Source organism: Ambystoma mexicanum, chromosome 4q (assembly GCF_040938575.1).
Source record: "Ambystoma mexicanum isolate Mex_15411 chromosome 4q, UKY_AmexF1_1, whole genome shotgun sequence".
NCBI lineage: Eukaryota > Metazoa > Chordata > Amphibia > Caudata > Ambystomatidae > Ambystoma > Ambystoma mexicanum.
In genome coordinates this window covers 297,029,472-297,042,271 of record NC_090928.1, presented here as the reverse complement: position 1 = coordinate 297,042,271, position 12,800 = coordinate 297,029,472, and the positions used below count along the sequence as shown (strand labels likewise).

General features: G+C 46.7%; 2 protein-coding genes across 4 annotated transcripts in view; one reads left to right on the top strand and one right to left on the bottom strand.

Annotated features, from left to right (window-relative positions):
• The window catches only part of NT5DC1 (5'-nucleotidase domain containing 1), a 1,710,051-nt gene that overhangs the window by 1,329,631 nt on the left and 367,620 nt on the right, over nucleotides 1-12,800 (bottom strand). The gene's annotated exons all lie outside the window — the stretch shown is intronic.
• The window catches only part of COL10A1 (collagen type X alpha 1 chain), a 304,883-nt gene that overhangs the window by 168,430 nt on the left and 123,653 nt on the right, over nucleotides 1-12,800 (top strand). For 2 of the 3 annotated variants that reach the window (XM_069607865.1, XM_069607863.1), the window contains one exon: nucleotides 2,454-2,607. In XM_069607865.1, the coding sequence (XP_069463966.1) occupies nucleotides 2,469-2,607 (139 nt within the window). In that variant the 5' untranslated portion in view covers nucleotides 2,454-2,468. Of the gene's footprint in view, nucleotides 1-886; nucleotides 932-2,453; nucleotides 2,608-12,800 lie in introns of those variants that run through there. The other variant, XM_069607864.1, reaches the window with a different exon arrangement.

Here is a 12,800-nt window from a genome sequence, read left to right as displayed (position 1 = left end):
CATAAGATGTGATAGCGTTATTTATTCACTTTCTATGACTTATAGGCCGATGGAATCAAAGGTTCAGATTTGATTTTGTTGGTGCTTTTAAACTTTACAAACGAGGCTGTGCCTGTGCTAATTCACACTTTTTACAAGGGTCGTGGGCTTCAAAACTTTCCTGAAAATTGGATGGATTTGAGGCGAGTGTCCTGCTAGAATTTTGATGAATTGTAGGCAGGTTAGCAGCAATAGTGTGCAGGTTTGGACTGGCCTACAGAGCAATATGGCACTACACGAACCAAAAACGCAAAATGGTAGTGCTGTCCCGTTTTTTTGGTCAAAGTAGGACACTTTTGGCCATTCATGATGTGGATAGTAGTTTTGACCATTGTTGCTGATTCTATGAATTGTATAGTTGGTATGACGTTTTATCATAAAACTCCCCCTTGGGTACTATTCAAACAGTCTGTCACAAAAGGAATGCATTGGCATTTGCAACGGTGGGACACTTTTTCTTTGGTGCCCGAGATCATTTTATGTCCCAGTGCGACCCTGGCGATCTGATGTCATGATCTACGTCCCGCCTTCACTTACACATTGTGCTTGCAGGCAGCTGTCTCCACAGACTGTGCACGAGCCACTGATGGACCACAGGAGAACATGTACAGTAATACAATTTTGCCGGGGTTATTACATCAGTTGGCAAGCACAGACGGCTGTAACAAAGAACGCAAATAGACGTTCCTACATGAACAAGCATGCCTGCATATGACAACTTTCCAATGTAATTAGTGTTTCATGACTGTTAGGGCGGAGTTTAGGCATTGGGCAATTTAGCATTCAGAGAGAACAAACACTATATATAAACACGCCACGGTGAGAGTTTAAGTAACACCTTCGCCACCACACGCTGCGTTGCAGCAGCAGGGAGTCGGGCCCACAAGAGCGGGTAAGCTTACTCTGCCATGCGTTATTTGTTTTTTTCCCCACGATTTACTCGTGAGTCAGGTGTCCCTTTAAGAAAAGAACAGTCTTAAGAAAGGGCTTTCAGATGCCACTGACTAAATTATATTTGATAGACATAGTGCCAGTGATGTCTTGGTAATATTCATGCATTAATGGAGTACGCTAATAATAATTGTCAGACATACAGAAATCGAAGCGTCAAAAGCAGCAATAATCAGTGCGATAAAAAAATTGTGTCCATTTTAAAATGGAAATATTAACTAGGATGTAATATAATAACAAGTGTGTACCACTGGATTCACAGAAAAAAATGAAATGCTCAAAAATCTCATATATATATATTTATTTTTACATATGTGTGGGTTTCTATAGCGGAAACGCAGGAAGCAAAGTAGTGCGGTACAATAGCGGTGAAAGATGCACACTGGTCTTGAAGATACTTTAGGGGAGGTGGGTCTGGGAAGCCGGTGTCTTCTGCACCTCGTGTGTTATCTGCTGCTCTCTGCTTTCCCTTATGTAGTCCCCCAAACCGTGACCCCTATATTCTCACCCTCCAGCGAGCCTTGGCCCGAGGGGAAAAAGCCCCCTCTCTCGTTTTAATCTTCATATTCCTCCTTACTTCCAGGGGCTGCAGGGCTGTCCAAATGAGATATGCAATGCTAGCCTCTCACCTCACGGCCCTTCCTGGGGCTGGGGCAAAACCATTGCTCTTCCTGAGGTGCGTTGGGAATGCTACTTCAGATTTTAGTTTGGGGGAGCTAGACCTAGACCAGTGGCGCAGCACCGTTGAGGTGAACGGGCTGGGCTCCCACCCCCCCCCCCCCCAGCCCCCCAACAGAAGTGTAGGTTTCGTTGCGCCCCTGCGCTAAACTATTTGCATCGTGCAGACTTTTAAGAGCAAACGTTCACGCGATGAACTGATTATTTTAAGATATCCGCAGCCAAATCACCAGAAAAATTTTAAATAAATAAATAAATATACTGATTTTAAATCCTGCCATAAGATGTGCGACCTCCTTCACATGCACGAATGAGCAAAACGTGTCACTTTGAAATCTAAGAGAAGGAGCCGCTGCGGCTAAAGGACAGTGGCGTGGCGTGCCACGCGTAGATGACGTATGACGTGTGGCGAGTGGCGCGAGGAGACGCTGGCATCGGCCTCCTTCAGAGAGCGCGGAACAAAAGAAGTTACAAGAGATTGCAAATCCTCTCTTTGCAGTCGGTGGCGCAAACTGGTTTTAGTTTTCGTGCACAAATCCCCTTTATTAATGTTTTCTTTACGCAAGTAGACTGCCTATGTATTTTTTTTTAAAGCCAAATAAAATGTCCTTATGTTAAGAACACAGGATGTTTTTTGATGGTATGTTTAGCATGGATATAGGTATGTAAAGCACTTAAGTCATCGTCAGAATAAAGACCAAATAAAAATGTGTTGAGAGCTAAAACAAATAAAATCTAGAAACATTAATAATTCATGCAAACACATTTTTTTCCTATTCCTACAGAAACGACCTGGGAAAATGCTGTTGCAAGTGTACTTGCTGCTCCTGCTTTGGCCTAACCTTATCTACGGCGTCGGTTACTACTCCGAAAGATACCCCAAGCAGTCGAGTGTGAAGGGGCCACCCTACTTACCGTACAACAACGTGAAGAGTCAAGGTAAGCACAGCCCACAGGCCCTGCGCCGACCGCTGTCTATCCTGACACCTAGTAATCATGCAGCAGTTAAATAACGGTTATCCTTCTAACGAGTCAAAACGGTAATCACCTCCTGTCACCGAGTGATGTGTGCGTGTGTGTGCTCGGCATTACTCAGGCTGGAGCTCATCGGAGTCCTCATTACAAAAACTGCGCTGATTCACACCACGTTTTCCCATTAGATTGCACAATTATAAACCAGGCCCTTAAGACTCTTCTGCTAAGTTCTATATGAGGCTCGATGGTATTTATTATTTCTACTTTTTCCCTCTGTATTCAGCCATATTTATGCCCTTGCCATTGAATCTGCATTTATCTGTATTTAGTGTTTGCTCTGAGTTGCAACTAGCAGTTTTCTACATTTATTCAAATGAAACATTGGCATTACTGGCTTGAATTCCTGTACTGGGACATGCATAGAGCGGGCCCGTGCACAGCAAGTCAAGTTCCAGCTTCACATTTAATACAACAGAAGTACTATTTTCCTAAAATACATCCAACACAGGTAGAATCCAGATCCAAGCAAATGTCATTCACAGTTTTACTGCACAAGTCAACACTTAGGGATAGATTTACCTATGTTCTTGCAAACCTTGGCACACATGGATCATTATTTTTAGTTTGGGCTATTCGGTGTCTCTTGTGACACCCATAAGCCGAAACCATAGCACTCGAGTACAGATAGGGAGGAATTACATATAAGGAGGTACAGAGAACAGAGTTTATAGGTGTTGTTTGATATGTGCCCACCCATTGCCTTCCCATGGCCATGCTAATCCCTATGGCCATTCCCACCCAGTCCTGCCTGCGCTCACCCAAACCACCTCCTCATGGGAACTCTTTGAGCTCGCTTTAATCAAGCCTTACCATCAGGCTCTGCATTCAAAGTGCCTGCCAGTGTTTGTTCAGAGCAGACTTCTGAGAGTTAATGACTTAATTGGAGTTAGAAACACATAAAAATTTCTTACCAGACCTGCCTTCAGCCACTCGATTTATAAGCACACTGCGTGTCTTTCACTGAAGTCCTGTTAAAAACAAGCATTGGCAAAGCCACTGAAGTGCTGTGTAAAACAAGCATTGGCAAAGCCAACACTTTTGTCTTGTACAAACGTTAGATGCCCACCATGCACTGCTATTAGAAGCCCAGGTACTTGCACCATTTACCAGCTGCTGCCAACAATTGGTAGATAATACCATTCTGGCTGTGCCTGGCAAGTATCTTTCCCACGCCTACACAAAAGCCCAAAACCATTGGCATTGCCAATGCTTGTTTCTTCTTGTAGCATGCACACTCTCACACACTCTCTCTCTCACTCAAACACGCACACACATATTTGCAAATACAATCATGGCATACAAAGTGAACTTGCACATACGCCCAAACTTAATTTTCACCTTTAAGTCAAACTGATTCTTTTTAAAATCAAACAGATGATGCTGCGGTTACTAATGACCTGAGCCATCAGATCTGTGCAGCATTTAATCCACTTTAAAGGGAGTATCATTTAATTTCTTTGCTGTTAATGCTGTCTGTTTTCACTGCCACTGTCCCAGAGGCGTTGCTGGGAAGGATCGGGGGAGGGGAGGTTGGGTTGGGGGGAGGGCTATAGCCTTGGGTCTTTCGGCTGTAGCCCCGGATAGAAGCTCCGGGGCTACAGCCAAACACATTGTGTATAGGCGCATTATAAAAACCCAATAAATGAAATAAAATGAAGGCTAGTCCCGACCGTCCCGACATTAGCGCAGCCCCAGATCTTTTCCAGACCCAGCAACACCCCTGCACTGTCCTTAAATGCATGGCTGATAGCATAAGGAGGCGAACAAGAGGCCTACTCTTCTGCTTTTTTCCAGCTTTTACAGATAAATACTTGATTTCCATCTGTTTTAATCTTAAAATCAGTAAAAACGGAAAACAAGGAGCCTTAATTGTATAGCAGAATATTACAAGGGGTTATGATACATTGCACTAGGGGAACTGTTCAATTTTGTTTGGTTTGGATATAAGCACACATTGATGTAGTCAATTTAATATGGACTGGGGAAACCCTGTTTGCAGCACTCGTATGAAACAGCAAAACTGGTACTAAGTGCATTTGCTCAATTTTTAACACTGATGCAAACGTTACATTACCTGACCCCAAGTTGGCAACTAGGGTCGCTTGGTTAATTCACATGCACTCCCCTTCGAACAGCATGACCCACTCTCTCACAGATAACCTAGAAGCATTCAACCTAACAATACATTTCTCTGCCCACCCACACTGCAGGCCACACCCTCGATGCAGTTTTCAGCACAAAAATCATCATATCCACTCTAACTGGACTACTGTAACAGCTTCTTTATAAATCTGCCTGCCTCTACATTTCGCCCTCTGCAACTAATCCATAACAGGACTGCAAGACTTGCCCTTGGCCTCAAGCCCAGGGATCATATCTCTCCAGCCCTGAAATCTCTCCACTGGCTCCCAGTGCATTGTCCAGGACCACACTACATCCAACTCTCTCTTTCTAAGCACTTTCCTTCTCGCGCCCTCCCCTCATCCACCTCCAACTCTCTGAGGGCCAGGCGCTTCTCCAGAAAGAGAGTGGGGAGCATATCTCTCTCCTTGGCTGGTGTCTCCCTCTGGAACAGCCACCCTGCCTCTCTCAAACCTGAACAGGACCCCCCTCAGGTTCCAGAAGCAACTCAAGTCCTTTAAAGAGGGATGAGGAAATTCGTCCCCTCGTATAAGATATATGACACAGAAGAAGGCCAGGAGATATTGTGAACGGCCATACTATTTCGGACTAATTCCTAGTGCTCCAATGATTGATAAGTATGTCAAGAGATATCCCCTCAGCCAACCTTACATAACAGGGGTGGTACAGATCTGAGTAGACCAGAGTGGATGAGTAGCCCCTGGCTGCAACTAAAGAGACCTCAATTGACAGTATCGATTAAAGCGCCAAGTCACCAACGTCGTTAGAGACAAACCAATTTAGCAGCATTAGACATGAAGCACACGTGCCATCCACATATCGGGACACAAACACGCACTGAAATACATGAAGAACATGAGCATAGAGTTCTATAGTTAGAGGACAGATACATACTGTCATTGCTTTATTATTTTGTCATGAGCTAGATGCAGCAACGCAGAAACCACAAAAAGCAAGAGATCCTGAGTAAGGCTTGCAGATGCTTATATGCAAATAACCTTATGGAACTGCAGGAACACCTATGGGACCTGACAGCGCCAAGTGTGACTAATACATGGGGATTATAGAATAGCATGGACACTGAAGGAACCATATAATGCTTTAGGAAAATTATAGCAGACCACAAGCATCTCAGAAAGAGCTGAGCCGAGTTGAATTCAGGCTGGACAAGAGCAAACATGTGAGACAGGACCCACTGCCAAGGCCACCAGATACGAATGACATTCCATTCCCTGATGGCAGTAACACCAACTGCAGCAAATGCAAATAATTCTTCATAATTCAGAGCTGCAGAGCTCCAAATCATTGTCTCTGAACACGTGACCCGGCCGACTTAGACAATAGATAGAAACCAGCGACGGGAAAGGGAGCCAATCTCACGCCGCAAGACAGAAGTTCACAACAAAGATGTTACAATGTGAGACAAGTGTTGCATGAGATTAACAAGCACTCTCATAGACTAAGGTGGTACACACAAGTTACAATGCAGCACATAGTCGTTCTTATTACCTTGAGAAGGTACACAAAGAGCTCATAACCTTTGCCGATCCCAGGCCTGGGGATGTCAGCTCTAGCCAACCACAGTTCAGTATACTAGGGGTAGCAACGATTATGAACCAATGGTAAGACCCTCACACTGCTACATTGTTAGAGATAGTAATTTGGGGATGGACCAGGCCAGCCACCTGACATGCAAGAGCCAGTAGTTTAACATGTATAGGGTCCACTTTAGGTGGACTATTCCTCAGTACCCAATCCAGTAGTTCGATAGGTTTTCTGGAGAGGGGCCCAGGTTGTGACGTCACTCTGATGCAACTTTAGGACAAAACTGGCCTGCGAGCCAGTATATGTTGAGATGTCCACAGATATTTTCTGTCCTTGTACTGATGCCTGTTGGTTTTGCTGTAATAAACCGCAGTTTGAACTTGCTGTTTGACTGAGTCTACATTCCTTTCAGGGGAAGGTGTTGGGCCTTCCAAGAGTCTGCAAACTCCTGGTGGTCCCTCGGGTTTACCTGGGAGTTTGTCCCAACACCTTCAATTTTGCTTCTGCTTTCTCTTTCTCTCTCCCCTGCGGATGTCCTTGTCTGCTGCACGAACTGGTTACTTGGCCTTTCTCAGAACATTATGGGGACCAGGCTCCTTCATGACCAGTGGCCCCATGCACTGCCTCCGGGCCTAACGCGCACCATGGACTGTATCTGCAACCCTAAAGTCCCCTGCCTCCTTTTACTTACTTAGAACCGGCCACCCCGGCAGCACTTACTTGAGCTTTGCTTGTACTCTCTCCCTTTCCCTCCCCGTGGCACTTCTCCTCTGCCTTCCCCTTGCACGATTTGAATGACACAAGGCCTAGTAAGATCATTATTTTGTTCCCCTTTGTCTTCCCCTTCCTTGTCTTGTCGCGCCTAGAAACACTTGTGTACAGGCGTGTTATAAATGACTTATCATATCATATACCTTGATGCACCATAGCATGGACAGATCATGCAGCAATCTTCTTCTGCTTACCATCTTCACCAGCGGCTCCTCCCAAGGCCACGCCCAGAATCCACCAACCTCCAACCCCACTCTGGAACAAAGTCATTATCACCCTCGATCTAGCCAATTCCATCCTCAATTCACTCCCAGTACTCTCCGCCCATCGAACTCTTCGACCACTGGCTCTCCAGTGCCCTCACGCACCTCACTATGACAAAACTGACCTCTCAGAGATCAGTCCCCACACCCAAATAGTACCCCACCCACTTAAAATCTCTGAAAACTCTCAAACACTGTTATGTTATGTTATGTTAAAGGTTCTTATACCGCGCACTGACACCACCTGCGTTGTGCCTTGGTGCTCTAGCAGATCTGTAAAGCAAGGGAAGGGGGTGTAAGTTAGTAGGACTGAGCGGGAGAAAAGAGCAAGAGAGCTGTGATGTGCTGTTGGCAGCTTCAGTTCTGTTTACACCATTCACTGAGCATAGGTGCGATTTTTGGTTGGTAGCCGTCATATGCTGCTGTGCAAGGCTATGTGTAGTTTGTTTCATTATTGTGATGCAGTGAAGTGTGTGTGGTTTGTTGTGTTGTAGAGATATGGTTGTGTTTGGTTCAGAGTTTGAGAGGTGTATGCAGATGGGTGAGCTTTCTTAGTAGGGTTGGTTAGTGGCGGTACCCTATCCTACCATCTCTGTTTTGATTGACTGTGGCCTGTGTCCCCTCCCCTGTCATACATTCTGGTGTGCAACACTCACCATTCTTATGTTGTGTGCAGTAGAGTGGGTCCTCAATGGGCTTTTCAATGGTGGTACCCTTCGACCCACAGCATGCAGACCAAGTGCTGCCCACACCCCTTCCCCTTAGCACCCCTTGGTGTGCACCAACCACCATCCCAATAGGCTCCTTCAGAAAGGGATGCGCTCCCAGTTCCCCCACGGTCCATCCGTTCCGAGATCGGAATGCCTCTCCCCCAGTTTTCTTCTGAGGCTCTCTGTCATTGGTCCAATTAAGTCAGACCTATCATTCTCCCCCATTTCCTGTTTGACCCTCTATAAGGAAGGGTACACCTAAATCGCCCTCCCATTCAGATGGCTCTCTTCCTCAAAGGACTCCACTCCAGTCCGGCTTACTACCCAGTCCTTCTCATGAGAGAAACGCACAAACCCGGAATTCATCAGTAAATGCAGTGACACGTAGATATGAAACACAGCATCCAAGAACAAACAACTTGATTTGAGAAAATTGGGCAGCTGGAGAGGGTGCGTACGTTTGAGAGTCAACAGTCAGTGGAGAGACATCTTACTTTGCCATACAGCAGTGTTTGTAAAACATATTTATTGGGTGAGTAAAAGGGGTGTGCTTGAGGTAATAAGAGTGGTAGGGATTTGCTGGAATACAGTAACTGCTGTACTCCTCACACAGAGCACACTTATCTTGTCAGTCGCTGCTGGTTGATGGCAGCTGGCTTCACAGGCTAACACAGGCAAACACGGACTGGAGATGCTTCTTAGGGGGCTGCCCTTTGCCTTGGGACCCTTAGCCGGTGTGGCTGCCAGGGCAAGTCTACCATGAGAGGATGTATTAAGAGGGAGTATGAGGCCAATCAGGGGTCGGGCGGGCTGGGAGGGGGATTCCGGGGAGAACAAGGAGGCGGCTAGTGAGTGGGGTGAGCGCACACAGAGATGGAAGGGGCAATCATCTGTTGCTAGAACGGCTCTGGAGAAGCAACCTGACCCCTCTTAACAAAACCTCCCTGATAAGACAAACAAGAGCCTGCACCTCGGAAATCATAAAAGCCAAAAAGCATTCTATGGGAACAAAATCTCAAACTCTCACAACCCAAGCAAGGAATTGCATAGAATCATCTCTGAACTGAAGTTGCCAGGTTGCTCAACCCCTCCTCCACTTAACTCTCAATCCCTATGCGATGCCTTATCTGATCATTTTCACAACATTGCTTTCGACAGACGTAATTCCATCATCTCTAAATTAGCAACAATGCCCCTGCTCGCTCCACCGCCCCTCTCCTGTCCCAACTGCCTCCTGATGCAAATCTGCATCTTTTTATGACCCTGTCTCACACCAGGAGTTTCTCTTGCTCCGAGCACAAAGTCACCCGTCAGGATCCCCTGAGGACCCTTTCCTGCCCACTCTCCCCACCTCCTAACATCAACCTGCGCAGGCAGTATTGCACGCTCAATCCATAACCAATCCCTCACACCGGGAATCTTCCCGGAAGCCTTCAAAACCTCCTATATCAAACCCCTCTTCAAAAAACCTACGCTCGACCCACTCATTCCCCAGAACTTCGGGCCATTTCCAACAGCCGTTTCAGGCCAAAGTCATGGACTGCACAGCATACAAGCAACTCTACCAGTTCACTGAAGCTATCAAACTTCTTGACGCTGTCCTATCTGGCGTCAGACCCCTCAGAGGAACTGAGTCCTCCCTAGTGTCTGTGTGGGACCACCTAAATAGAACAGTGGACTTGGAAGGATGCACTTAACTCATTCTCCCGGACCTCTCTGCAGCCTTCAATACTATTGACCACACAAGCCTGAGTGTATCCTGTTGTCCTAGATAGGCTACACTCTTCAGGATTCAAAGATACTGCCCTCGCAAGGATCTCCTCCTTTATCTCTAATCGCTCACAAATCATGCTCCTCCACCCGTTCACCTCTGCATCCTGCCCACTGCCGAAAGCGGTCCCACAGGGAGCATCCCTATCTCCCCCCTCTTCAATATTTATCACACCCAACTCCCCAAACTCATCCGCTCCCACAATTGCACCTGCTATAATTATGCACACGATACCAAGATCAACCTCAAAATCCCAAAATCGCCAGGCCCCACCTGTCCAGATCTGACATCATGCCTCTCGGATATTGACCAGTCCGCAACCCTGCCAAAACAGAAATACTAGTCTGCGGAAAAACTGTGCTTCTACCCCAAACTACCCCCTGGATGCTCTCTCTAGTCCCCCCCACCCCTTGCCCCTGGCAACCTTCACTTCGGTGTATAACCTCGGATGCACACTGGAGACAAATCTATCCCTTTCCCAACACATCAACTCTGTGTCCAGAACTTGCTTCTTCCACCTACACATCCTCAGGCGTGTCTTCCCCTACTTCACCTATCCACACAGAATTCTCTGCCATCCTCATCATCATCCTCTCCTGCTTAGAATATGCAATCTGCTTTTATCTGGGCGCACCAGTGTTCCAAAGAGTCCAAAACACTGCGGTCCGCCTGCTCATTGGCCTCCCTCTGAGAGAACACATCAGCCCCACACTGATAGTCCTTCATTGGCTCCCTATTAGTCGACGAACTACCATGCCATGTGCATTACGCACTGTGCCATCCATAGCACCAGCCCTAAATTCCTCCAATATAAACTCCAGGACACTCAGATCTGGCGCACCTTTTCTCCTAGTTATCCCTCAATATAACTGCACCAGATTGGGTGGATCCTTCTTCTCGGTCCAAGCTCCCACCATCTGGAACTCTCTGCCTCTCCGCATCCGCAGTATTGACAATCATCTCGCATTCAGTAAGGCCCTCAAAACCTGGCCTTTTCCTTCCCCCTCTTGAAATCCCTCTCCCACACTATGCTTTGATTGCTCCGCGCATATAAGTACTAGCCCAGACCAAACAAAACACCTACACTTTCCTAACACTGCAGATGCCAGTAGCGGCACACTGTGATAAACTCGCCCTTATCCCGCCCCACAGACGATCATACATCACCCCAAGCACTCAGAACGCTGAAACCATAGGTTCACTGGAGTAGAAAGAAATGTGCTGGTTCAACTTGAGCTATTGGGCAAGGAACGCACTTTAATGGCATTTGGGGGTAGGAATAGAGATGCACTAATACTCACTCAAACAGTTCTCTCTGCTAGGGACAGGAAACTATACCATTGATCTTAGGCCAAAGGTGGCAAGGTCTACATTTATTTACCTATTGCACTCATAAATGCCACCAGCAAGGTCCTTCCAAAGGTAGCATTCTAACCCCACCAGAAGATGCACTCCAACGACCAGTATGTCGCCATGAGAAAGAAAACAACACCAGCCTAGCCTAAGGTATGTATAAATCACACCACGTACCTGGACACATACCGCAGGCACGGCTCCCCATCCATGCACACTAGACTGCAGCTACGGCTATGACATATCATGTCTAGCAGCGCCCATAGCCGTCCACACTGAAACCCCTGACGTGCCTCAACACCCCTACCATTAGTATTCAGCGTCAACTAATGTAAAAATTAGGTTTAGCTGGGCACACATAGAACAAAGATTACCCAGGCTTACAGCTCCGGAGAGTCTTGATTCTATTAAAGACATGGCGGCGAGCATTATGCTTAAACTTTCCTTAATTCTGCTCCTCATAGCTTTTCAAAACTTAAAACTTTTTCCCCCCAAACAAAACTAAAGTTCAAAGGACCACAAATCCCCACAAGTCCCTTGCTTTCAGTAGTCCTGTGTCCTCCAACTACCACCAATCCTGGAATCCGGAACCCTAATGAACCACATCTTGCCTGGGTGCCGTCCTCTTTCTTTTAGCTGTTCCCTCACAGATAAGTTCGAGTTCTCTCTATACTAAAGGGCTCACACTGAGTCAGGACCGGAGCCGTGAGCAAACGCACTCACTCCAGGCCACCGGTCCCGCTCGCACGGTAGAGCCTGTACTGTTCAGAACACTTATATTGGATTAGGAGCGAACGTGAACGCTCTTACTTCGGCGCTTGGACCGCGACACTGCCGCAGCGAGTTTGACACAAAAGTGATGAGGCCAGTGGTAGCGGCCATCAGAGAGAGGGGGACCAGAATTATTGTTTACCTGGACAATATTCTCATCCTAGCACAGGACAGGGTTGTGCTTCAAGAACAGGGGCGCTGGATCTGCGCTCTGATTACCTCCCTCAGGTTTCTAATTCATCTAGAGAAATCAGAGATAAAACCCAAGCAGAGGATGGAGTTCTTCGGCTTTGTGATAGACACCCATACATGGACTTTGGTCCCCGAGGCGTTCCAACCACAAAGTACATAGAGGCCATACAAATGGGGAAATGGTGCTATATAATGAGGACTACAACACACTACAATACACATAGAATATGGATGGAGAAACTGAGTCACTTTTAAAGGCAAGGAGCAGTGTTTTTATAGACAAAATCGGAGGGTTTAGCGCTATAGATGCAGAATTAAAAAAATCAGTAAGTGAGCTGTGACGAAGTCACAATGGTGAGTCCAGGAAATGGAGTGAGAAGCCAGCCGCTTACTCATGGCGACTCTGGAGGAGGCATATAGTGTATCCACTGGGCCTCTGCGCTGTTTACACCCTTGTTGCCCAGTTGCCACTCTGAGCCTCCCACACACTGTTTGTAAGAGGGACTCAAATATTGGTGGTTGCCCATTATGATCATGATCCCGAGAGAAGGAAGGAGAAACGAAAAGAAAAGAACAGAG